This window comes from Rhinichthys klamathensis, unplaced genomic scaffold (genome assembly GCF_029890125.1).
Source record: "Rhinichthys klamathensis goyatoka isolate OS25496 unplaced genomic scaffold, OSU_Roscu_1.1 h1tg000135l_1, whole genome shotgun sequence".
Taxonomy (NCBI): Eukaryota; Metazoa; Chordata; class Actinopteri; order Cypriniformes; family Leuciscidae; genus Rhinichthys; species Rhinichthys klamathensis.
Genome location: NW_026606670.1, coordinates 272,823 through 299,920, shown reverse-complemented (window position 1 = coordinate 299,920; position 27,098 = coordinate 272,823). Strand labels below are relative to the sequence as shown.

Below are 27,098 nucleotides of genomic sequence, written 5' to 3'. Positions count from 1 at the left end.
ACAAAACTGAATAATTGTGAATTCATATGTTAATACTAGACCTTAAAGATAATAAAATCTTTGTCATATCTTTATGTTAACATATTTACTTACCGTTTGTTTAAGAGCTTTGATGCATGCAGCCATCATCTTTTTATGGTGCAGACAAGAAGTAAACTGCTCTGACCATGTGACACTGCACATATTCTTTATAAATGAAAACATTTTTGCTCTATCTATCTATCTATCTATCTATCTATCTATCTATCTATCTATCTATCTATCTATCTATCTATCTATCTATCTATCTATCTATCTATCTATCTATCTATCTATCTATCTATCTATCTATCTATCTATCTATCATCTATCTATCTATCTATCTATCATCTATCTATCTATCTATCTATCTATCTATCTATCTATCTATCTATCTATCTATCTATCTATCTATCTATCTATCTATCTATCTATCTATCTATCTATCTATCTATCGTGCTGGGTAGATTACTAACACTTACTAATTACTAATTGTTATCCACTGCTGAATACAAATTACATGATTAAAACTGTAGTAAGTAACATAATTAGGTAATGTAATCTGACTACTTTTTGACCTGATTACTTTTGACTTTTTTTAAGATTTCGCCTTTAGCCGTACAGTTACTTGTTTATCACAGATTTGAATAGGATAATCTATATTAATCTAATAATTCAAAAGAGAAAAGAATTTGTTGAAACATGTCATCCACAAAATTAAAAACATTAAATGTTAAATACATTAAATTACACCAGGGTTTCCCATACTGGAGTTTGTGAAGGAACTCCATTGGGGTTGTAAGTTTATGTAAAGGTAAAAACTAATTAAACCATAAAAATAAAATAAAATAAAATAAAAAATGAATATAAAGAATCAAAAGCACAAAATGAAACACAACACAACACAACACAACACACACACAGAAAAGATTAAATATTTTATTTGTTATGCTGTGTAGCCTCTGACTTGTGTAGGCTAATTATACAAACTGAAATACTTTAAACAGAGGCTGAAAGGACAATTTAAAAGATAAAAAATAACAATTAGTGAGAATCAATAGGAATTACATCAATAAAAATTAACTGTAGTCTGACGCTATATATATATATATATAATATTATTTTTATGAATCAATGATATAGAGATCGCGTACAGATAATGTACAAATTGTGATTTGAAGATCTAAAAAAAATTGACACGCTGAGTCGCTGACTTGAGCTCCACGAACTTTATTTTGTCTTTGTCGGTTATATGACAAACTGATCCTAGATCAACGCTGATGAAACCCAGGCGGCGCCTAACGCACCGCGCATGCGCGGACATTGTTTCGATTTTGACTGGAGTAGCAGCTGACTGGCGTGGTCGCCTTCAACAACAGTTTTCACACAAGTGCGCAAGTCAGCGCTACTGTACCCAATCATCCTTTTAGGACAGCAAGATTTAGTTGTTTTGATTTTCAGGTGCGGTCGGTTCCTCGTTTTATCGTGCCTGGTGTTATGGAAAGCTGACATTTGGGGGCGTGTAACTGCAGGCTAATTTTTCACATCGAGTTGTTTACGTGTAGCTAGTTAGCCAGTTAGCAAATCTAACATCCGACCTGATAGCTCGTGTAAGGATGAAATGGATAGCTTTGTTGTTTCCTGTGGATTAATACGTTCGTTTGACAGGTTCCACAATTCACCTCGTCAGATGTGGTCGGTTCAAGCAAGTTAGAAACACAAACAGACGCAAGGTAAGTCACTGCCGGCTGACACTTTGTATTAGCTTGCCTGCTAGCTGTATCCCTGTATCAAGGTACATATGCCATGAATAACAGTATCTCACTTATGAATCATCATCTATGCTATCTACATTAAAGAATATCATAAAAGCCTCTCAATAGGGCCCACATCCTGATCAAACACGAGTAGCCGTGACAGTGTTGAATGCCAGTGGTTGTGCATTATAAATGTCTGATGAGGTGTATTACTGGTGTGTACAGATGGAGAAACCCCCATTCAGACAGAATCAGGTCTGTGGGTCATGGCTTATGAAGGAGAGGCTGGGGACCGGAGGATTTGGCCATGTTTACCTGTATCAGAATCAGGTATTGCACTACTAACTACTGTATGTGTTGTGTTCGTTGCTCTTTCCTATTGTTGGCCAGTTATCTTGCCTTTAAAGATTCAGGAAATGTCAAAGTTTTACATTGTTCACTCTCAATACTATTATTGCTTGCAGGAATCTTCAGAAAAAATTGCCGTGAAGCTCTGTCGCCTTGAACTTAATGCAAAAAACAAAGACAGATGGAGTCGGGAGATCCAGATTATGAAAAAGTGTGTACATCTGTGGCAATCAAATGTTTATATACTATGAACAATTTTTAATAATGTATAATGTACTTGTGTAAAATGTGTTTGTATATATTATTGCCTTATTTAATTTGTCATCTTTTCATCCCACTTTTCAGGCTGAAGCACCTTAATGTGGTGACAGCAAAGGATGTGCCTGATGAGATGATGCACATTGCCTTGAATGATTTACCACTTTTAGCCATGGAATACTGTTCCAAGGGAGACCTTCGAAAGGTTCGTGTGTGTGTGTGTGTGTGTGTGTGTGTGTGTGTGTGTGTGTGTGTGTGTGTGTGTGTGTGTGTGTGTGTGTGTGTGTGTGTGTGTGTGAGTGTGTGTGTGTGACAATGGGACTTTTGCTTGCATCAGTCATGTCTCATGTGCCTTCTGTTGACATTTATACTAACTCATTACTGTTCTTTCTGTATTCCTTCTTGTAGTTACTGAGCAAACCAGAAAATTGCTGTGGATTAAAAGAGAGTGAAGTGTTAGCACTACTCAATGATGTTGGTAATGTGTCATTTTAAAACTGTTATTTATATTTTTTCTGGTTTTATCATAACTCATTAAGGGTGGTAAGTAAAACAGTATATTTTATTTTCAACAGGTTCTGGAATCCAGTACCTCCATGAAAATAAGATCATTCACAGAGATCTCAAGCCAGAGAATATTGTTCTACAAGATATCAATGGAAAGGTATTTGCTATTTAGTAGTAGTTTGATTCTTGTTATAAAGATACACCTTTTCCAACCAGAACTTTTATTTTGATGTCTCTGCAGCTCGTCCACAAGATAATCGACCTTGGCTACGCCAAAGACCTGGACCAGGGGAGCCTATGCACTTCATTTGTGGGGACTTTACAATATCTGGTACGTCTTTGCATTAATTAGTGATAAGAAAAGGCAATTATCACAATTCAACATACACTATCGTTCAGGATAGGGTCAGTACAAGTTTTATTTTTTTGAAAGTTAATATTTTGATTTAGGAAGGATGCATTAAATTGATAGTCTATTAAAAAATCTATTTCAAATAAATGCTGTTCTTTTGAAATTCCTGTTCATCATAGAATCTTGAAATATAGATAGTAGACACAGACAGTAAAGAGATTTATTATGTTTCTGAAAATTCTATTTTAAATAAACACTGTTCTTTTGAACTTTCTATCATAGTATCCAGAAAAAAAGTATCACAGTTTCCACAAAGATATTAAACAAACTGTTTTCAACATTGATAATAATAAGAAATGTTTCTTGAGCACATTTCTTATTATTATCAATGATTATTTGATCAAATAAATGCAGCCTTGGTGAACATAAGAGAATTCTTTCAAAAACAATAAAACAAATCTTACCAACCCCATACGGTAAACGGTAGTGTATCTCTACATATTTAATGACTATAACAGATGTATTCTTTTTAAAGACAACAGAAATGAACAAACAGACAACAGTGTTTTGTAATACAACCTCATTTCCAGAAAAGTTGGGACATTTTGTAAGATGCAATAAAATCAAGAATCTGTGATTTGTTAATTCTCCTGAACCTTTATTTAACTGACACTGACCAACGTAATTGTATTCTGTAAATATATATACATTTTGATTTTGATGGCTGCAACACACTCCAAAAAAGTTGGGACAAAGGCAAAAAATAAAAGTGAAAAGATTATATAATATCCTAGATAAATTGTTTTGAAACAGTCCACAATAAGCAGTTGAATTAGTAATAGGTGAGGATATTGTGATTGGGTATATCACCACTTTGTGCCAAAGAGAGTGAGAGAATTTTCAAACAATTAAAAAATTACATTTTTCAATGCAAGATTGCAAAGATTTTAGGCCTTTCGCCATCTACAATACATAATATTTTGAAAAGATTCAGGGCATCCAGAGAAATCTCAGTCTGTGTAGGGAAAGGCAGGAAACCTCTGTTGAATGTACATGACCTTTGAGCCCTAAGATGGCACTGCATGAGAAACCATCATGCCACGGTGTTAAATATAGCCTCATGGGCTCGGGAGTACTTTGGAAAACCGTTGTCACTTAACACAGTCTGCCGCTGCATCACTGCAAGTACAACTTGAATCTCTGTTACATAAAGAGAAAGCTATACATCAGTTATTTTATGCACTGCACTTTTATGCAGATGACACTGTCATGTATTGTGGTGCACCTTCTAAACAGCAAGCCTTGCTTAAGCTTCAATTGGCTTTTGATGTCATTCAGTCACGGCTTCATACACTAAAACTTGTTTTGAATGCTGATAAAACCAAACTTATGTTATTTTCAAGCTCGAAAAAGGTAGTAGACAATCTTATTCCTCTCCAGACTTAACGAGGTAATGTGATTGAGTTAGTAAAAGAGTATAAATATCTTGGCGTCATTATTGATACATTATCTTTTGGCTCTCACATAACTCAATTAAAGAAAAAATTTAAAATAAAGCTTGTTTTTTTATTTTAGAAACAAGTTTTGTTTTTCATTTAATGTAAGAAAGAGGTTAGTTTCTGCTACTTTTTTGCCTGTACTTGATTACGGTGATGTGGTGTATACATTTTTTGCTCATTTTCTCTCTTCTTTGGATGCCATTTATCAGAGCACTTTAAGATATATATCAGATTGTAAACCTTTAACTCATCATTGTACTTTGTATAACAGAGTAGCCTGGCCCTCTCTGTCCATTAGAAGGAAAATGCACTATTACATAATTATTTATAAAACTATTCTGGGGTTGTTGCCGTCGTATCTAGGTTGTCTTATTCAACAGAAAAGTGTTGGGAAATATTCCCTCTTGTCTCAAAATTGTTATACTCTTTCTGTTCCATTTGTAAAAACTGAACTGGAAAAAAAGGGCTTTTATGTATGCAGCTCCATTTTAATGGAATCTACTCCAAACGAAATTGAAATTACAAACTCTTGTGTCTATGGAACATGTTAAATCTATTATTCGGTCACTCGAAGAAGGCTCAATGATGTGCAATTGTTTTTAAGTGTTTTCATTTTTTACTTGTTGTTTTGATCTGTAAGTTTGTGATTGCAACTGCTGCCCATTCTTGGCCAGGACACTCCTGTGAAAGAGATTTTTAATCTCAAAGAGATTATCCTGGGTAAATTAAGGTCACAAAAAAAAAGGTTCTATGCAGAGATTCTGCCTAGTTCTCTGGGCCCGAGCTCATCTTAGATGGTCCAAAAGACAGTGGAAATGTGTGCTGTGGTCAGACGAGTCCAGCTTGTTTTGGGAAAAAATGGACATTGAGTTCTCAGTCCCAAAAGACGAAAGGGACCATCCAGACTTTCACAAGTGACAGGTGCAAAAGCAAACATCTGTCATGGTATGGAGGTGCATCAGTGCAAACATGACATGCAAATGTGTGAAGGTACCATTTACGTGGAGGCGTATATTGGGATTTTACAGAGACATATCCTGCCGTCAAGATGACATGTTTCCTGGGAAGCAAGACAATGCCCGTCCTTATTCTGCATGTGCTACAACAGAATGGTTTCGTAGACACTCCACACCATAGAGAGGATGTGCTTGACTGGCCTGCCTGTAGTCCAAATCTGTCTCTTATTGAAAATGTGTGGCCCAGCCCCATCATGAAAAGGAGAATCAGACAATGATGACCACTGACTGTCTTGTATCAGGCGAGATTGGGTAAAAATTCCACTTGCAAAACTGCAGCAATTAGTACCCTCAATTCCCAAATGATTAAAAAGTGTAATTAAAAGGAAAGGTGATGGTTACACCGTGGTAAACATGCCTCTGTCCCAACTTTTTGGTAGTGTGTTGCAGCCATCAAAATAAAAATGTGTTTATATTTACCAAATACAACAGGAAAATATTTTCTTTGTACTTTTCTGGAAATGGGGTTGTATATCTGTGTATATATTTTCCTAATACATTTATGTATCTTGATTAGATCATGTAATTTGTTTCAGGCTCCAGAGCTGTTTGAAGGCAAGTCATACACAGTCACTGTGGACTATTGGAGCTTTGGCACCATGATCTTTGAGTGTTGCTGTGGATTTCGTCCATTTCTTCACAATCTCCAGCCTGTGCAATGGTATATGTCCTGATAATCTGCATATAGATTATGTCACAATGCTTATATCTTACCTTCACATGGAATCCATTCATATAGCTAAAATAGAGCATATTTGCTTTTTCTAGGACAAGCAAAGTACGAAACAAAGGTCCTAAGGACATAATGGCTGTGGAAGATATGAATGGCGAGGTCCGCTTTTCCACCCACCTTCCGTACCCCAACAATCTGAGCAGGTAGCCTTTAAACAGACCAAAATACCTTGCTTTTGAATTGCTGTTACCCTTTTTTTCTGGGTCTCTGAGTTGACCAATTGTTTTTGGTACTGCAGGACACTACTGGATCCCTTGGAGGGGCTGCTACAGCTGATGCTTAAGTGGGACCCAGTACAGAGGGGAGGAGGATTGAATCCAGACACAAAACAGCCCCAGTGCTTTGCTATTCTAGAACAAATACTGAACATGAAGGTTTGAAATAGCCATTACTGCATTATTAAATTAAAATGTTATATCTTGTAGTACTATTGCAATATGCTGAGGAAAGTATATCTGCTTAGTTTGGATCAGTGGTGTCCTCCTGTTGTTTTGTCATGGATAGAAAATCAGTGGAGGTCTTAGACTAAGATAAGTAGCAAAAAGGTGTTGACACATGATTTGTTTTGTAGGTTGTGCATGTCTTAAACATGACTACGACCCAGGTTCACTCCTTTCTGCTTAGCCCGGATGAAGGGCTCCATCCTCTGCAACAGAGGATTGAAGCCGAGACCAAAATCGAACTTTTGAATCAAGAGCTTTTGCAGGAAACAGGAGTCACATTAGATCCCAGGAAACCTGCTGCACAGTGTGTGTTAGATGGAGTAGTAAGTATTTTATGGCCTCATGAATGTGTTCTCATTCTCCAAAAGAATGTTTTGGTAAATCAGCAACAATTTACTACTCTTTTCTTTTTTTCCTCTCAAATCATTAGAGAGGATGGGACAGCTACATTGTATATCTGTTTGACAAGAGCTTGACCAAGTACTCGGGACCTCTAACGGCTAGAACACTCCCTGAGAGTGTGAACTTTATCGGTAAGAATTTATTTATTTATTTGCCTCTTCTATGGATCATTTTGTTTATTTAGATGTGCTTGTGGGAGGTTATGTTTTTTTGTTGTTGTTTTTTTACTTTTTTTATTTGCACTTTGATAACTTTCAGTAGGACTTCAAAAAAAGTCTACGCCCATTTTTCTGTTTCAGTGCGAGAAACCAAAACTCAGCTCCCTCTGAGTACCCTTAAGAAGGTTTGGGGTGAGGCAGTTAGTTACATTTGTGGCCTCCGAGAGGACTACAGCCGCCTCTTCCAGGGCCAACGTGCAGCAATGTACGTGCATTACATTACCATGCTCATTAATGTGCTTGTGCTTTGGGACTTTATCTACTCATAATTCAATGTTATATTTGTGTTTTTGTGTTTGCAGGTTGAGCCTTCTTCGCTACAACACCAACCTTACAAAATTCAAAAACATGATGTTTTCATTTTCCCAGCAGCTGAAAGCAAAGCTTGACTTTTTTAAAAGCAGCATACAGTATGACTTGGAGAAATATAGTGACCAGATGCAGTACGGCATATGTATGTTTTTATGTGCTCAATGTTTTTGAATAGTCAAAAAAAAAAAAAAATCACTATCACAGTAGGGATAATAACCAAATCAACCTCTTTCTTTCTGAAGCTTCTGAAAAGATGCTGAAGGCTTGGCAAGAAAATGAAGAGAAGGCTGCTGCATATGTACAGGTGCTGTGCAAGGATTTTTTCAAATTTTTACTTGCTCATCCGAAATGTTCACGTACTTAAAATAGTAATTGTTTTCGTTGTTTTTGACCCATGCAATAAATAAGGTTATGACAGTAGATGTAGGCCTACTATGATTTTAGACTACACAGCCTATAATAAAAGATAATGAATTTCAAACATTTTTTTATTCAAAGATCATGTCATTAGTCTTTAGTCTGCCACAAAAAAACAACATTAAAATCATGAACTCAAATGTCATTGTAAGAAAAAAAAATACTGTTGTAACCGATCTCATGAAAGTGCGTTTCTATAGCACGAATTTAATTTCCTGTACCATTTATACGGCAAAAATAGTTTTTGCATGCATATGATACGCAGTTTACGCGTGCATATGATATGCATTTTATGGCGTGTGTAACGGGGTTCGTTGTTATGGGAAGGAGGAGGCGGAAACCGGCGAACATTCAAGAAGTTTAATAAATAAATAAACAAATACAAAAATGAAAGTAAAGCCAGCAGCCCCTCACGGACGACTGCTGGCCACAGAAACAAAACACAACATAAGTTCAGGCCTGTTCCTCTCTCAATCTTCACTGTCGTCGCTCCTCCTTTATGCTTCCGCTCCTCCGTGAGAGATGCGAGAACGGTGCAACTCACAGGTGTCGTTCATTATCACGCCACCGGCCTCGCGCCGCTCTCACGTCCGATCAGCCTCGTCCTGCTCGCCACAGCGTGTAATACGCACGCACTCCACACCCCTAATCCTACCCAAGAGGTTTACAGTGTGTATAATTTGCACGCAAAAACTATTTTTGGCGTATAAATGGCACGAGAAATCAAATTTGGCCTATAGATACGCACTTTCATGAGATCGTGTTGGTAAATCAGACCTTTCAGGCTATAGCCTAACGCTAATAAGCCTTATGCCAAAATTATTGTTACAACTAAATTGTCGGTCATTAAATAGAAAAACTAAATAATTGTGTAGATGATTTGCTTTGTGTACCCTGACATCAGACATTAGACCCGGCGGAAGTTTTTTTTGTGCACATAGTGCCACGACCAATCAATCACTTCTTTACGACTGGCTGCCTGCACATTCACTGTTATTTTGCGGGGGCTGGCTGCAGGACGACTCAACCTCCACAGACAGTTTAGAATGTTTTATAACTACTAAAGATTTTGCTTTTGTATAATTTTCGGGACAATTAGGGCCGGATTTGAGATTCGGGACAACAGCTTAGATTTCGGGACTGTCCCGAATTTTTCAGGACGTCTGGTCACCCTAGTCTAAGATTAGTTTTCACGTACAGAAATTGAATAAAGAAATCAAATACAAAATAACACTGCATAGTCTTCACTATAAATAAAATATAAGTAGTCAAGAGCAGTACGTGATTTTTTATGTCCTTGTTGTTTGATTAACATTAATGACACAAACAGCAGCAGGTTTATTATTAGGTTGCTGTCACTTTAAGACCGAATTCCCTAAGCGAATATAGTGTTGCACATGAGCTTTATTTTTCTCTACTGTTTACGTTCACTTAAGACATAACCGACTGTGTTTACGAAGATACTCTTAAAGTCGGGTATTTTGACAATTTTGTGTGAATTTGTCCCTTCAAGTGCAAGAAGGCCAGAAAAAGAACTCAATTTAGTATGGCTGCTTTTATTAGAAAGACACCTTTCAACAATTCTTAAAATATCGAAATTTGAACATTTATTGTACTTTTTGAACTATTAAAATAAATAATATAACAGATATTCAAATCAAAGTATAAAAGTATTCAAGTAAAAATTATAACCACAAATAAATAAGATCAACAATAAAGTGCACTTCCACAATCTCTTGAAAACAAGTTTCTTTATTAGATTGTCATAGGTCACTCTGTTTAATTTTCAAGTGGTTAAACAAATTCGTGGTGTTCCCTTGCTTTGCAGCCACTACCATGTAGCAAATCTTGCACGTAGCATGTTTCTGCTCGTCGTCGGATTCCTCAAAGCCAAACTGTTCCCAGACAAGTTGGTTTTGCCTTTTTTGCTCACTAAACGCTGCTGTGGCTGCCCTCCTTCTGCCATCTTTACTTGCGCTAAGGTTTTAAATTCCAGCGGATGATATGCACACGACTTGCCTCCCTGACTGTATAGGCTGAGAGAGTTTATGGCTTCGGGAGGGGCGGATGTTTTTCTCGATTGTACTATTTTGGTGATCGTTGAAAGCCGAAATCGAATTTCAATTAATTGCACAGCCCTACAATTTAGTATTCGCATGCTGTCAGATGTGGCTTTCTGGGCTCACACTTCTGATATGTGCACACACAAAACTTCACACAGCGAGTGACAATTTGAGTTTTCTTTTTGAGTTTGAGTTTTCTTCTTTCATTTGAAGCATATTGTATACACATAGAAAATTATGTATTTGACCGAAATTGCAGAATCAACAGCAAGCTAACTATCTAGATTGCGTGATGAATGTTTATATGGTTGTCAATTAATGGGACGCTACAATTTATTTAAAATGAAACATCTTCAATACATTTTGGCTTTTAAAAAGATTTCCCCAAGAATAGGCAAGAATAAACCTGGTATCCTCCATGATTCCGATTCTCGATTCTTACCGACAACAGAGCACTTGAACACGACAAGATCGAAATCACGATTTCAGAAGTGTGAAGTAGGAAATTTCTGATAGCACTTGAAGGCAGCAGTAGTACAGTACCAAAAGTTTGGTCAGTAAGACTTTTTAATGTTTTTGAAAGAAGTGTTTTATGCTCACCAAAGCTGCATTTATTTGATCATAAATATAGTAAAAACAGTCATGTGAAATAGTATTACAATTTAAAATAACCTTTCTATTTTAATATATAATTTTTATAAAGGTGGCAGAGATTGGACATCTAGATGAGGAAATAATGGCTCTGCACTCAGAAATTGTTGAGCTTCAGAGAAGTCCTTATGCTCGTCGTCAAGGAGATGTCATGGAGCAACTGTAAGCATATTCTTTCAGCTATGCATAATCATTCAGCACAAATGCTTAGATCTTAAACCTATTGAGATGAAATCTTGTCTCATCACAGGCAAGAGAGAGCAATTGAACTCTACAGACAATTGAAGGCAAAATGCAAAAGTAAGTACAATCCTGGCTTGCATGCTCATAAGGGCATGGAATTCACCACATGTCCAATTCCTTACTTGCTAATTGACACATCACTACTTACTGGGCCACTAAATAGTGTTCTTTATTTCTCCTAGTGCCAGACCCTCAGCATGGCTACAGTGACAGCTCTGAAATGGTGAAGGTCATTGTACAGACTGTCCAGAATCAGGACCGGGTACTAAGGGATCTATATGCACATCTCAGGTAAAAAGCATTTATCACCATCCAATTCACAATTAAACAAGATTGTGATCTTATGTTTACTGTTCAACCTGCGACTAGTTAGTAAACGAATGCAATTGATCTTTTTTTAAATGAAAAATACTGTTGTCCTTGTGTTTTTTACTATAGTAAAATCCTTCTGAGTAAGCAGAAGATCATCGACCTCTTCCCTAAAATTGAGAGGAAGCTGGATTGCATCAAGGAGGCAGACAGCACTGTCATGCAGATGCAGATCAAGAGACAGAGAGAGTTCTGGCACTTACTGAAGATTGCCTGTGTGAGTCACATGCTTCTAATATCTCAGGACCAGATATGTTTATAATATGCACATGATCATTCCATTTCCATTGTTATGGTTTAGTGTGTATTGGGGTAGACATTTTGACCACAATCTTATATAGCATTCTATAACAGAATGAGTACTGGCATATCAACAGTAGCAAAACAAAAATTTTGCTGGAAATAAAATGAACAATGGTACTCCATCTGATCATTCAGTCTTAATTGGAACTTGATAGACATAAACCAAAAGATATATTTTTTATATCAGTTTCCACAAAAATATTAAGCAGCACAACCACTTTCAACATTAAAAATAATAAGACATTATTATTGAGCTCCAAATCAGCTTATTAGAATGATTTCTAAAGGATCCTCTAGTGAAAAAACCTATACCAAAATGTATTTAAAGGGGTCATGAACTGGATTATTTCATTATTTTATAATGTTCCCTGGGCTGTCCTTATAATGTTAGTATGTTTTTTACATAAAAAATTGTCATAATTTAGAAATAAAAGGCATTTTTCCCAGCCTGATTTTAGCCTCTGATTTGAACGCTCTGTTTGAAGGGGCGTGTCTGCTGTGAGACTTTGGTGTAAACGCCCACTGCTGTGATTGGCTTACATGTTTGCATATGAAATAGCTAGCATTAAATGTGGAACTCTCTCTCTCAAAAACTTTTACTACGTTTTTACTATTACAGCTATCGAGATTAGTGATTTGTGAAAAGTATTGATCATATATTTAGATCTATTCCCATCACATAAAAGGTTGCAGTGATGAGCATTGAGCAGATGACATGACAGATCGCGTGAATGAAGAGATCTCATCATTAAAACGCAATTTCTGCACTCTCACGAATGCTTTCACGTTTCACCAAATAACAATGCCAACACGATGCAAATACAGTAAGAGCTTCGTTGTGCAGTGTAACAGCGTCATTGATTTCATCATTAGCAAGTGTCCAGATAAACTCACGCTGTGTGATTGACAGCTTGGGCGATTGGAAAGGAAGCGTTCTTTGATTGCTTTCTGTATATAATTTAATCACAGTTCAAATACGATTATTTTCATCCTACTAAGAGAAACGAAGTGAAGTTGATCGTTTAGTCACTGACTTGATTTACTAATGCATAAACAGTATTGCATTTTTAAACAGATTTTGAGAGATAATCATCTCATCTTTAATTCGGAGAGATCTGAATTTGAATACATCAGAAATCACTGTTCAAAGATCAGGCATTAGAATAAACATGGTTACTTACATGTTTGTGGCGCTGCTGGCAGATCCATATCATAAAATATCTGTTTGCAAAGCCTGCGCTGAAATTTACCAAAATTAAACTAATACACAGTGAAATGGACCGAATACAAACAAATAATTCACTACTGAGACATTCACATTGACGTAAAAAACATGTAGACTTAGGCGTTGATATTCTGCGGCAAAGGCGGTCTTTCGCTGCCCTGTAATGTCATAATAAGTCTCCACTTTTTAGATCCTGATGTTTTCTGGCCTTGGTTTCAATAAAAGCAGTTTTTGGAATAACAAGGAAGTTTTGAGTTTTGAAACTTACAGGGTATTTAGTATAATGAACTCTTTACTGTCAAAAGATCAAGGAAAATTTGAATTCTCAGTTCATGTCCCCTTTAAAATACATTTATTTCATACTAAGTATTCTACAAATCCATTAACAGATTTACTGACATATCGCTTGAGACTTACTGATATAAATATTATAATTAAACTTTATTTGGAGTACTTCTTTATTGCACATTTGACATTAAGCCTAAAATGTGTTTTAATATCACTATTAGTAAGGATAGTATGATCACTGGATAATATCAGTCTTTAAATGCAAGATATTTAAAGTGTACCTAAAGTATACTTGCAATAGTTCCACTTTAGCACAATCAAATATACTTAAGTATAGCTTTAGTTGGTCCTCAGCACTATTTCCAGATAACTAAAGTGCATTTAGTACAAAACTAGTTGCTCCAAATTAGCAGACTTTAAGTATATCAAAGTATATGTAAGATTATTCACAACAAATAAATGATACCGATGTCGTTTCATAATGGTTTCATTTTAAGTAGCACAAGTTAAAAACTTCTGAATAGATGAGCCATATTCAAAGCACTTGTAAACTAGTCACAATATTTTTCCACTTGATAAACAATTGTAGTTGCATGTGTTTGTGTTTAGGCACAAAACACCACACGAAGCTCTGTGAGTCAGAGTGTAGAGATGCCCTCCTCACTGTCGACATGGAACCAGACTCAAGCCCAGTGCTCCTCTCGCCTACCCATGTCCCTGCAAGTACCACACGAGGGGTAAATTTCTCTTCCAATCCTTAGTGAGCTACCTACTAGTAGCGATAGTAACATGACATCCTAGGTTTCAAGCCACTGTGGCTGAGTTGACCAGTGTATTTGATGGCGAGCACTTGTTTTACATGCTGCTGTTTGTCTTCAGTGATTCAGTCAATCATTTACTCGAGGAGAACCAGCGCTATTTGAGTCAGCTGACCAGTTTACTGCAAGAAACCACTGAGGAGAAATCAGAGAGCATAATGGTAAGTGCTTTTATGCAATTCTTGAAAGTTCATTATGAAATTCATAGAAATTCTGTATCGATCATGACACCACATATATGCTGCAGTAATAAACTCACTGCTTTGGGGTGAAACATTTTTCCCTCTCTTCCACACAGGCTCAAGACTGGAGCTGGACTAAATATGAATCCCTGGTTGCTAAATCGCAGCGGTTGTAGAGTCATGGTTTACGCTGTGACAGGAAGTAATTGTAACAGTCATTCTTTTAGAAAACATGTATTCATCATCACTGGATTGGGGTTGTGTTGACTTGTATTATTTGTTCAACATAAAATAACTTCTTTGTTCTTTGTCAGTATCTGCATTTAGTTAAAATCGCATTTTGCAGTCCTGTAGCAACTCTATATATTTTGAGGATGCATTTTTATTGACACTGAACCAACAACTTGCAAACAAAATTCAGGCAGTGTATCTCCAGAAATTAATTTATTTACATACTCTATAGTTCTCTAAATGGGCTGATTGTACTTTCATTTTAGGTGGTCGAGTTTTTTTTTTTTTTTTTTTTTTTTTTTTTTTAATATGGTAATTCAGCATCTGCACTTTAAAGGCTCACTGTGAATGTTTGGAAAGGTGTGATGTCCGACAGTGAAATTGGTCATGTTCAGCTATGTAACATTTTGAAATACTATGATGTGTGTGAAGCCCTAAGTAAAGGCAGAACAACAATGAGGATGGTAAAGGTGCAATTCTTTAGTCATGGAGCACAGGTAAACCCTCCTGTTTTTGAGTCAGAAAATAAGTGTGTGGTCAGACATATACCTTCCAGCATAGTCCTTTTATATTTTGGATTTAGCAGTGATGTCAACAGACATCTTCATAACAGGCATTGGTGGCTACGAATGAATATGATCATTCATCAGTGGCCGAAATATAATCAATGAGTTTCATCAATTCAGCCATGTTATTCCCTTTGTAAGTCACATTTTCAACCATGTTTTTATCCAAAGATGATCAGCGTCCCACAAGACGGTTCATCACAAACTATTGTATAATATTGTATTAAGTTTTGTTTTGTTGGATTATTAAATGAGGATATTTCAGATATGGGTTAACAGCATCTTATGAAAGAACACTTAGGTTTTAACATGTTTACTGTATACATGACAAAGTAAATAAAGTGATATCCATTATGTTATCTGTGTTTTGAAAGACTTTCTTCTAACCATAGTAATCGGATGGAGTGGTAAATCATTTGAATATGGGTAATTCATTTTAACTATAAATCAGACTTTTGAAAACAATGATATATAAAATGTTGCTATTTGTCTATCAAGATCCCCATCTTTCCTCAAGGCATTTAAAAAAAAAAGTGAATACTTTAGGTGTTAGGAGTCCCATCTCACACAATACAGAATATCTAACATAATTTTTCATGTTCTGGAGCGAATGTCAGTGTTGCATGGCTTGGCAGCAAGAGAGAAGTGTCAAAATGTTGACACAACAGTGTTATGATTAAACCACAAGTCAGTATGCAAATACATGTAAATATCGCAAATATGTGTTTAAAAGACAATTAATCAAATATATTACAAACGATTTTAAATGCTTTTTGTACCGCTATAAAGGCGAGATTCACACATTTAAATGTTAAATTTCAGGAAAAAAAGAAAAGAAAACCGTACATGCTTTGCATAAATGATCTTTAGTCGAAAGAAGAGATAAAGGGATTTCCTTACAGTGCTCGACATCTCAAATAAGTTGAGTGTGCTAGCTCTGTTTTATTGAGGACTTTTATTTTGAAACAAAGAGGCGTTTGCAGTTTAGTCATTTGATCTGTGAGACATGCCCTCTCCAATAAATCAACTTCCCATTTATCTCCGAAATTGTAACAAGTCATACAATTAGACAGGTAAGTATCACTGCTCCTTTCAGTAATTATGTTTCTCCGTCCTTTAGGTTCGTTGTAGTGAAAAATGAAATGATTTCATTATAAAATTAAGCAATGATCTTTCTGCAAGAAAGTGGGTTACCCAACATCCTACTAAAATAATTGCTGTGGCGTCTAGTTAATCAAATACACCTAAATTAAATTATTGTTCTCAGTTTATTTTAACCTTTGCAGGTCTGTTCTTCCCGGGTAACGCTGATTAATATAATGGCAGCATCTCAGAAATGTCTTGGAAAAGGTAAGACATAATAATCATGAGAGACTCAAATGCAATCTGGAGACTGAAGTTTTTATTGTTTTTTTTTTTTTTTTTTAATTTTCAAGTAGTAGACTCCGTGACTGAGCAGAATTGTGTTGTGATTACAATCCACCATTTATATAACATCTACATAACATGTCCAGATGTGTCTTTTGTTATGTTAGGAAACGGGGAGTTTGTCATTGTACACAAGAATTTGCTTGATATAACAGCTATGGCTTACGGACACGGTGCTTTAAATGCTGACGACAGCATGACATTGCACTTTCATGAAATCACCACTGCATATTGGCAATGATATTTATGACTGAGCGGATCCTTTACAAGTGCTACTTCATTCGCTCGAGGAATCAGCACTGTCACAGTTTGCTTTGCTGATTTCTTATCGTCCTGTTATGCTCAATCTTGTCGTTTCTGTCATGCTTTACCTTTTGACCTCTGTAACTTTTATAAATATGTTAGTGTTGTCATTTAAGTCGTGTGTCTATGAAAGGACTGTTACTTCAAGTTAATTTTCATGTTTTTAAATATTTGTGTGTGTGTGTGTGTGTGTGTGTGTGTGTGTGTTTCATCCAGTATAAAGTAAATAAAGTATATCCAGTAATATACGCTGGGGGCATGCAAATGTATGCATGATGACAACATTATTGAAAAGACATTTTGTATCATTAGAAACATGGAGGCCTACAAGTGACTCCTAATACTATACATCAATGTCATCGCAACAATAGGTAGATCACGTCTAACATGTTTTGCCACAGGAAGTGCTGCTCCTGGCCCTGTGCCAAAGGACCATATTCGGCTCTATAGCATGAGATTCTGTCCTTTTGCCCAACGGACAAGATTGGTGCTCAATGCCAAGGGAATTAAGTGAGTACAAACACAAACTTGCATTAGTGTTTACCTAATGTATAAACATTGTTTCTGCTTTGAGTGAAAAGAAAAGCCCCTTTGAAGAATTGAATCTGTATTTCACCGTAGACACGACATCATCAACATCAATTTGAAGGATAAGCCAGATTGGTTTCTGGAGAAGAATCCTCTTGGTTTAGTGCCAACGCTGGAGACCCAGAGTGGTCAGGTGTTATACGAGTCACCAATCACCTGTGAGTACCTGGATGAGGTCTACCCTGAGAATAAACTGTGTCCATCCGACCCGTTTGAGAGGGCGCAACAGAAAATGCTGCTGGAGCATTTCTCAAAGGTATTTACTAATGCACTTCCAGAGGGATATTATCTAGTCTTCGTTAGATTTAATTAATTACACGTTTTCATCAATATGAATGGATGGTCTTTTTAGGTGACTCCCTACTTCTATAAGATCCCTGTAAGCAGGGCAAAAGGAGAAGATGTGTCTGCACTTGAAGCAGAACTTAAGGAGAAACTCTCCCAATTAAATGAGGTTGGTTGGAATACCAGTAATATAATTGAGTGGGATAATGATTTTTGATGTTAAGCTGATGTCATGGGATACTTTTCAGTTGAGTTGTCACTTCCTGTATAAACGTGTGCTTTCTCTATGTATTTAATGGCTTTTGTCAGACCCTTGTCAACAAAAAGACCAAGTTTTTTGGAGGAAATTCAATAACAATGATTGACTACCTGATGTGGCCATGGTTTGAGAGGATGGAGATGATGGATCTGAAGCAGTATGTTTTTATCTTCTTACATTTATTAAGTGCAAAATCAATAGAGAAAGAGATCATATGTTATGGTATGACATAAATTCAGACATGTGACTATTTAGTTTAAAGACTATTTCCTCGATTAAAAAAAACAAACAATTTTATCACACAAAGAAATGAATATTGCAGTTTGTCAAGTTGACGATTATTTAAAGGGATAGTTCACCCAAAAATTAAAATTCTGTCATTAATTACTCGCCCTCATGTCGTTCCAAACCCGTAAGACCTTCGTTCATCTTCGGAACACAAACTAAGATATTTTTGATGAAATCCGATGACTCAGACGGGGCTCCATTGACCGCTATTTAATTAACACTTTGAAGGCCCAGAAAGGTAGGTAAGACATCATTAAAATAGTCCATGTGACTACAGTGGTTCAACCTTAATTTTATGAAGCGACGAGAATAATTTTTGTGCGCCAAAAAAACAAAATATCGACTTTATTCAGTCATTTCTTCCCTTCTGTATCTGTATCATGCGTGACCTCACCTGCGTTTTCCTCTGCTTGTAGTTAATATGTCAGAACGCCAGCTCCTGCATAATTTGTTTATGACGCACAAAAAGTATTCTCGCTTCATAAAATTATAGTCGCTTCATAAAATTAAGGTTGAACCACTAGTCACATGGACTGTTTTAACAATGTCTTTCCTACTTTTTGGTGATGTTTGGGTGCTCTAAACCTTTAAGATGAAGATTAGAAACTCAGTCATGTTAGTGGATTAGAAAAATCATTAAATGAGACCTATCTAAATGATTGCTTTGCACATTAACACCCTATTCTCATACTTTCCAGCTGTTTGGACAGCACTCCTCAGCTGAAGAAGTGGACTGAACATATGTTGGCGGATCCCACTGTAAAAGCCACAATGTTTAGCACAGAAACCTACAAGGTGTTCTACAAGTCCTACATGGAGGGAAACCCCAATTATGATTATGGTTTATAGAATAAATCATTGTTCTCTGGTAAAACCCACCTTGATTGCCTATTTGTTTTAACAGCTATTGGTTACAAAAGTCTGTTAATATCTGTCTATCATTTATACTGCGATCCCGATTACTCTGAAGATAATTTAATTCCTCGGATATCATTCTTTCCTTTTGATTTGTTGTGTTGATCCCAAAAAAGTAAATTTAAGACTTTGATGATCTTAAAATCAGATTTTTTAAATAACCTGCTGAATGAATTACATGCCTCAATATAAATTTGTTACCAGTGCAATGAAACAAAATAAATAATTATAAAAAAAATCATGTTTCTGGAGTTTATTCAATAGATGAAATATTCTCTACACTGTAAACATTATCTAATTTTTAACTAATCTGATTTGAGCTCATGTCCATTGTTTGATGGCCTATAATGAGATTTTCCAGTGTAATTACTGAGCATCATCATACACAAACAATGACTAACAGCATGTTAGCTGCAGTTACTGTCCCCCTGCTCAAGGGTTACAATGGTAACAGGGCTCTCAGTATTTCAGTAGTTCACAGGTCACCCCTTTCTCGAATTTAACCTGCAGTGTTTGCCTTAATACCCCTATTCATTAGGTGTCCACCACTGACTCCAATGAGTCATATCACACATCCATAATCTTACCAGAAGCAGGAAGAATGCCACTGAGGTTTAACAAACATGCAGGACAGATAAGCACCTAAATTAGTCTTCCTCAGCTGACCACACCAGAGCAAAAGCATTTAGTGATACTGCCATGGTACATGTACAACAAAGGTATATGCCATTATACTTTTAGTGCTCTCCTGTTAACATCCTAACACATTGGTTCCAATTGAATTGAATTGAATTTTTTTTAATTGAATATCTTTATTTCGAACTATCAAAAAGAAAGAAACACATAAATGAAATATACAAACGACTAAAAATAAACAAAACAATATTTCAACATAATACTCAACCCGTTCGAAAAGGGAATTAAATCATACCCCCAGTACTTACCAAAACCAAGTCACATTCAAAGAAAATTTGAAGAAAAAGCAGGCATACCATTTTAAATAATACAAAAATACTAAACCAATTTACATCCTACTCTATCTGGCTATTAAGATGAGAATAAAAAAAAAAAAAGAAAATCAAGCAGCATTTACAACAGTGTTGAATTTTAAATACAATACTTTTCCTAAATACATTTTTTGTACCTTTTTTTAAAATTGCAACACGTTTACACTTTGTTTAATCGATTTGTTTAGACCATTCCACAAACGCACCCCCGCAATTTGATAAATAAAAGTGTAAAGCTAATTGTTGGAGTTTCTTTCTGCAGTAGGCAATGTACTATAATAGGGATCAGGTCAGGTGAGCTGAATTAAGCATACTGTGCACAACAGAAGCTTTGAGATGTCAATGTCATAACCTATGACTAAGTGACCCACCCTGTTAGGGTACATTTACAAAAAAAAAAGGTTTTGTTTCAGAAAGCTATATCCTGACAAATGAATAAGGTGACTCATTCTGCAGCTAGTCCTGCAAAATAAATCTTTGCATGACTTTGCAAGACACCCACACTAACATAACAACATAAACTGTGAGCATTATGTGGCAACAAAAGATTGTGGCCTGACAGGAATATATTTACTTTCGATCACGACATACTACTTGACAGGCTGGAAAACTGGGTGGGGCTTTCTGGGATAGTCCTAAAATGGTTCAGGTCATACTTAGAAGGGAGAGGTTATTATGTGAGTATAGGAGACCATAAGTCTGAGTGGACGTCCATGCGGAGTCCCTCAAGGCTCAATTCTTGCACCACTCCTGTTCAACCTATATGCTCCCAATGAGCCAAATAATGAGAAAGAACCGAATCTCTTACCACAGCTATGCAGACGACACACAGCTCTACTTAGCCCTATCGCCTAACGATTACAGCCCCATTGACTCCCGCACAGGGACATCAATGCATTGATGAAGTAAACAGTTGGATGTGCCAAAACTTTCTTCAGTTAAACAAAGACAAAACTGAAGTCATTGCGTTTGGAAACAAAGATGAAGTTCTCAAGGTGAATGCATACCTTGACTCTAGGGGTCTAACAACTAAAAATCAAGTCAGGAATCTTGGTGTGTCTCTAGAGTCAGATCTTAGTTTCAGTAGTCATGTCAAAGCAATAACTAAATCAGCATACTATCATCTGAAAAATATTGCAAGAATTAGATGCTTTGTTTCCAATCAAGACTTAGAGAAACTTGTGCATGCTTTCATCACCAGCAGGGTGGATTATTGTAATGGACTCCTCACTGGCCTTCCTAAAAAGACCATAAGACAGTTGCAGCTTATACAGAACGCTGCTGCCAGGATCCTGAGCAGAACCAGAAAATATGAACACATCACACCAGTCCTCAGGTCTCTACACTGGCTCCCAGTTACATTTAGGATTGATTTTAAAGTATTATTACTGGTATATAAATCATTCAATGGCCTAGGACCTCAATATATTGCAGATAAGCTCACTGAATAAAAACCCAACAGATCACTCAGATCATTAGGATCACATCAGCTAGAAATACCAAGGGTTCACTCAAAGCAAGGAGAGTCTGCTTTTAGCTACTATGCCAGCCGCAGCTGGAACCAGCTTCCAGAGGAGATTAGATGTGCTCCTACAGTAGTCACATTCAAATCCAGACTCAAAACACATCTGTTTAGCTATGCATTTACTGAATGAGCACTGTGCCACTGTTCGTCCGACTGTTTTTACTGTACTTTATTTTTTATTCTAAACTGTTTTAATTATTCTTATTTGTTTTGATTATTTTAATTTCTTCTATGTAAAGCATTTTCAATTACCATTGTGTATGAAATGTGCTATATAAATAAACTTGCCTTGCCTTGCCTTAATAAGCTGTCGTACTTGAGTTGTGATATGGATAAGATAAAATAAAATAAAACATTACCACACCAGAAATCAGTTGTCATCTCACTTTTAAGTCAGCAATAAGGTTTGAAAAACTACGTTATGAATATGGCTATGGGCGTTGTTAGGCACGGTTTTAAAAAAAATAAAAAAATAAATGAAGGTGACCCAATTTCTGAAATGTAATTCAGGGACATTTCCTAGTTCAGTGGTCTAAATATTTAATTATTGCTTGTTATATGAATAATAATAAAAAAAACAGGGATAATTCATTTTTGAATGCAAAGGCATGGTCCCAAATCACCATTTTGGAATCTTTTTCATTTGGAATTGTTTTTTGTATTATTTATTATAAATCTATATATATACCCATGTTACTTTCGAAATAAAGCTTTTCTGCAAAACTCTTCACTAGGCTACGTTCGTTTAATAAAAGATTCTTAAAAGTATATTTTCACTGTACTTTTAAGAATCTTTTATTAAACGTACGTAGCCTAGTGAAAAGTTTTGCAGAAAAGCTTTATTTCGAAAGTAACATGGGTGTAGTAGGCTATGTAAGAGGAGGAGGAGTCATGGTCTTCAGCCACACCTATTCTTCCATATAAAATCAACTTTCAAGAAGACAGCTAACGCTTACTTCAGTTACTGACGACACGGATCGACAGGTAAACAAACCTTGATCATAATAATATTTGCTAGATTTTAGTAAAACATGTTAAGCATCTATGATAGCCTCGAAAGTATTTTCATTTTCTTCCCTCCAGCGCGTTATGTAACACATAGTAGCCTACAGATTTTTGATTCCTGCCTACAGATTTTTGATTCCTACCCACAAGAATCACGCTCGCAATCTACGCTAATGTTTTTTTCTTCTTTTTTTTTAGTCACCTCACCTTCGATTGTTTATTTCTACCTTTCTGATCACCATAATGGCTTCAACTCAAAAATGCCAAGGAAAAGGTAAGAGAAAGCAAAGAAATTAGACTTTTGCAGAAAACTCGCCATCAGACCATCCTGTTGCATAACCATTGTTAAGAATGTCTTTCAGATGAAAGTGATAAGCTATTAAAACATAATAATATATAATTATATAAAATATATTGTATAAATTAATACAATTTAGCCTAATTTTCCATTAAAAATAAGAACCTGGGCTCCACACTTGTGTTCCACATTATTTTACTGATGAAAATCCATGCTTATTATGTAAATATGTTCCATTGGTGTAACAGAAAGTCCTGCTCCTGGACCAGTGCCGAATGGTGTTATTCGGCTCTACAGCATGAGATTCTGCCCTTTTGCTCAGAGAACAAGACTGGTGCTCACTGCTAAGGGAGTTAAGTGAGTACTAATGTTGACCTACTGTGCAATATGGTTTAGATGGAGGGCTTAAAGGTGCAGTAAGCGATTTCTAAGAACCATTGTTGAACATTGTTGATATTTGAAATCAAGCCAATCACACCCCTCCCTTCATTGCTCTGCCCCCAAAACGCACTTACACACAATGCAAGAGTGGATGTCTCTTTATCATAGCAGAAGAGCGAAAAATAAAGCGAAGATGACAAACGAACGACAAGGAAGAACAAAAAATGAACATACCGTACACGAGTATATACAAGCAAGAGTTTGTTGTTTATCGCCAGCATGCACACAAAACCAATGTTACTCACATATAGAACAGAAACAATGTAGCCTCAACGTCCATTTTCAGGCCTTCCTGCTTAGGTCTCTCCAGAGCTGGAAAGCCTTTCTAATATTTACGTGGGTCCTATATCTCTTGCCTGATCGTAACCCTTCTTTTCCAGTGATATTCCTCAGACCTTTTCTATTTTGTAATATCTCTCAGCCATCTCTCTTTCAACAGTCATTCTTCAAATCTCCCTCTTGCTCACTCTCCTCCCCCATCATGAGTGTATACCCACAAATGTATCTACTGCTGATTGGCTACAGGTTTGTTGTGGTGCTCGGTCTGGTCCACTTTCAACAGCGTTTTTCACAAATCGCTTTCTGTTTAAGTGTTCTGGTGTGCCTAATGTGTACATATGATATTTTAAATAGAGCATAAATTAGTTTTTTTCTTTTTTCTTTATTAACTTTCTCTGTATTGGTTGGAAGGAAGATCACTCTCTTAAATATGTAGCCACTATCAAAAATGTATTTTATATTCCTTTTACATAGGCATGAGATTATCAACATCAATTTGAAGGATAAGCCAGATTGGTTTCTGGGGAAGAATCCTTCTGGGACAGTACCAGTATTGGAAACCTCAAGTGGTCAGGTGGTATACGAGTCACCAATCACCTGTGAGTACCTGGATGAGGTCTACCCTGAGAAGAAACTGTGTCCATGCGACCCGTTTGAGAGGGCCCAACAGAAAATGCTGCTGGATGTTTATTCAAAGGTTGGTCATATTGTCATTTGAAACATTTACTGTATAAAAAATCTACCTGTAGAAACTGTTGATTTAAATATGGTCCTCCATCAGAAATCTCATCATAATCAGGACATAAAATATAAAAATTTACTCAGAAAAATAAATATGAAAGTCTTGATATTACCTTAAATATTATCAGTTAAGGAAACCCAAAAACCAAGAAGGTAAAACCATAACCTGAGAAGCATTACTTGTGTATTACCATATACATTTTTCATTTCATTTCTACCGTATACAAGTACATTTCTGCAAACATGAATGGAAATTCATACTCATTTCAGGTGATTCCATACTTCTATAAGATCTCTATGGGCAAGAAAAGGGGAGAGGACGTCACAGCATCTGAAGTTGAATTTACAGAAAAACTCTCCCTATTAAATGGGGTGGGCTGAAATACCTACTTTCTTAAAATACAGTTTATCGTGATGATTTATTAATGTCTAACTGCTTTCTTTTTTCTATATCTTTTTATCAGACTCTGGTGAAAAAGAAGACCAAATATTTTGGGGGCGATTCAGTCACAATGATTGACTACTTGATCTGGCCATGGTTTGAGAGGGCGGAGATGATGAGCCTGAAACAGTAAGTTTTTGTTTTTTAATTGTGCATATATGAAATATATAATGAATGTGTAATAAAAATGCACACAAAAAATAAAGCCATTGTACCTGACAGCAGGAGGAATAATGTGCTGAGTCATGGAGGTTAAGTCAAACAGATACAAACAGTGATGAATGACACAGATTAGTAAAGGTAGGGCTTTGGGTCAAGGTTCCTACTGGATTGAAAAGCTCTTTGCATCAGTGAACTTTGTGCCACACACGATAAAACAACCCTTTTTTCACAAGTAAACTTCATGTGAATGTAACCTTGCCTATTGTATATTTCTCCAAAGAATAACTTGCTTGTGAAACTAATAGTTCTGCATATCTCTTTTCATGTTTCAGTTGTTTGGCCAACACTCCTGTGTTAAGTAAGTGGATTGAACGCATGTTTGAGGATCCAGTTGTGAAAGCCACCATGTTCAGCACAGAGGATCACAAGGTGTTCTTCGACAGCTACATGGATGGAAACCCTAATTATGATCATGGTTTATAGAGTAAAACGGGAAGATATTTGTCCATCTGTGTGTGGAATTTTTATCATTGCTCTATTTCTAGCAATTTAAAGCAAATTGTACTTTTTAAAATGGGTATATTAACAAGTTTGTCATTTATACATGAATATAAATAAACCAAATGTATGAAATGTATGTATTATGTTTTTACTTTTAATCTCTATATATTACCAGTTTTCTCTTTGGTAGAAAAAGTGAAATGCCACTGAGCCATAAAGTGCATGTTGTGAGGTAGCAAAACATTGCTTCCTGGAAGAGGAAACTGCCTAAAAGTTAGTTAAGAGCATTTAGTTTTTTTTTTTTAAACAAGATTTTAAAATGGTGACGGTGAAAAAACAAAATCCCCTCATAAAGAGTCTTAAGTCAAACTGGCACCCTGCTGCTGTACTGACTGATAAAAAGGAACAGATTTCTATCTTAAAATCTAAGCAGATCATTGTACAGGAAAACCTGTCAAACAGCTTCTGCTTGGGCATGTACATGTCTGTCACTTTTCTACCATAGTTGTTCAATAGAGGTGGTTGCTGCTCATACTTTGTTTAGGAATTTTAATCCCTTAAGTGTTGGCACATAAGATCAAAACTGATTATATGGCTAAGGCTATGTATTATGATCATGTTACAGAATTAACATGCTCAACATGATAGGTCATCATTTGTAATAACTCATGGTTCAAAGATCCTGAATCAGCTGCCAGATCGATGATGAATAATAAGAGGGTGTTTCTTCAACTATGTGCACTTTTGGCCCTGTGTGCCTTAGAAAAACTCCTTTAAGATCCTATTATTTATATACCAGAACTGTGTTTGCATTATTTTAGATGTGACAGAAATGACATTTGCTGGTTTATAAAAAAAAAAGGATGTAAAGGGAAAATTGAAAACTGTGGTGAAAATGGAATTTTGTCAATTTATTGCAAGCATTTTTTATGGAAGCTTGTTTATGCACTGAATAAAAAAAATACAAAAGGTAATTGCGAGTTGATTTCCTGCAATTCTGACTTTTTTTCTCAGAATTGCAAGATATAAACTCACAGTTGCAAGTTATAAAGTCAGAATGGCAAGATACAAACTCGTAATTGTGAGTTATAAAGTCAGAATTGCGCAATAGAAACTCGTAATTGCGAGTTACAAAGTCATAATTGTGAGCTGACTTTTTTCTCAGAATTGGACTTTATAACACGCAATTATCTCAAAATTCTGATAAAAAAGGGTCAGAATTGCGGGATATAAATGCGGCATTGCGAGAGAAAAAGTCAGAATTGTGAGATATAAACTCGCAATTGTGACTATTTCTCAGAATTGCGAGAGTATATCTCAAAATTTTGACTTTATAACTCGAGTTTATATCTTGCAATTCTGAGGGGAAAAAAGTCGCAATATACTTTACCTTATACATTTTTTTATTCCTT

General features: G+C 36.0%; 3 protein-coding genes across 5 annotated transcripts in view; all 3 read left to right on the top strand.

Moving 5' to 3' along the window:
• Nucleotides 1-19,363, top strand: part of LOC130089651 (glutathione S-transferase omega-1-like) — a 220,928-nt gene extending 201,565 nt beyond the window's left edge. Inside the window, exons 2-7 of the mRNA XM_056257089.1 lie at nt 16,520-16,569; nt 17,352-17,460; nt 17,572-17,794; nt 17,891-17,992; nt 18,133-18,239; nt 19,069-19,363. Coding sequence (XP_056113064.1) covers nt 16,539-16,569; nt 17,352-17,460; nt 17,572-17,794; nt 17,891-17,992; nt 18,133-18,239; nt 19,069-19,219 — 723 coding nt within the window. The 5' untranslated portion in view covers nt 16,520-16,538 and the 3' untranslated portion in view covers nt 19,220-19,363. The remainder of the gene's footprint in view (nt 1-16,519; nt 16,570-17,351; nt 17,461-17,571; nt 17,795-17,890; nt 17,993-18,132; nt 18,240-19,068) is intronic.
• Nucleotides 1,333-14,648, top strand: chuk (component of inhibitor of nuclear factor kappa B kinase complex). Of its 3 annotated transcripts, none has more exons than XM_056257069.1 (23): nt 1,333-1,479; nt 1,687-1,751; nt 2,001-2,105; nt 2,240-2,334; nt 2,469-2,586; nt 2,790-2,859; nt 2,957-3,045; nt 3,130-3,219; nt 6,292-6,416; nt 6,524-6,631; nt 6,727-6,862; nt 7,060-7,254; nt 7,362-7,464; nt 7,633-7,756; nt 7,854-8,005; nt 8,106-8,167; nt 11,047-11,156; nt 11,245-11,294; nt 11,420-11,528; nt 11,676-11,823; nt 14,032-14,159; nt 14,302-14,401; nt 14,539-14,642. In XM_056257069.1, exons 3-23 carry the CDS (start codon nt 2,001-2,003, stop codon nt 14,596-14,598), a joined length of 2,277 nt encoding a protein of 758 aa, XP_056113044.1. In that variant the 5' UTR covers nt 1,333-1,479; nt 1,687-1,751; the 3' UTR covers nt 14,599-14,642. The 3 variants fall into 3 exon arrangements, with proteins under 3 accessions (XP_056113044.1, XP_056113043.1, XP_056113042.1); XM_056257068.1 differs by having other exon boundaries at nt 1,344-1,540; XM_056257067.1 differs by having other exon boundaries at nt 1,344-1,751; nt 14,539-14,648.
• Nucleotides 19,364-22,749: 3,386 nt separating the features above from the next.
• On the top strand, nt 22,750-25,818 carry gsto2 (glutathione S-transferase omega 2). Its single transcript, XM_056257090.1, has 7 exons — nt 22,750-22,801; nt 23,021-23,096; nt 23,369-23,477; nt 24,315-24,537; nt 24,852-24,953; nt 25,046-25,152; nt 25,518-25,818. The coding sequence occupies exons 2-7, from the start codon at nt 23,066-23,068 to the stop codon at nt 25,666-25,668; spliced, it is 723 nt and encodes a 240-aa protein (XP_056113065.1). The 5' UTR covers nt 22,750-22,801; nt 23,021-23,065; the 3' UTR covers nt 25,669-25,818.
• Nucleotides 25,819-27,098: the final 1,280 nt, after the last annotated feature.

Excerpts from the sequence above, each read along its gene's own strand:
- gsto2 (XM_056257090.1), top strand. The coding sequence starts at position 23,066 with ATGGCTTCAACTCAAAAATGCCAAGGAAAAG. Across the intron at positions 23,097-23,368 it reads TCAAAAATGCCAAGGAAAAG|AAAGTCCTGCTCCTGGACCA; the intron begins GTAAGAGAAAGC and ends TTGGTGTAACAG. Across the intron at positions 24,954-25,045 it reads AACTCTCCCTATTAAATGGG|ACTCTGGTGAAAAAGAAGAC; the intron begins GTGGGCTGAAAT and ends TCTTTTTATCAG.
- chuk (XM_056257067.1), top strand. The coding sequence starts at position 2,001 with ATGGAGAAACCCCCATTCAGACAGAATCAGGTCTGTGGGTCATGGCTT. Across the intron at positions 2,106-2,239 it reads TTTACCTGTATCAGAATCAG|GAATCTTCAGAAAAAATTGC; the intron begins GTATTGCACTAC and ends TATTGCTTGCAG. Across the intron at positions 8,168-11,046 it reads AGGCTGCTGCATATGTACAG|GTGGCAGAGATTGGACATCT; the intron begins GTGCTGTGCAAG and ends ATTTTTATAAAG.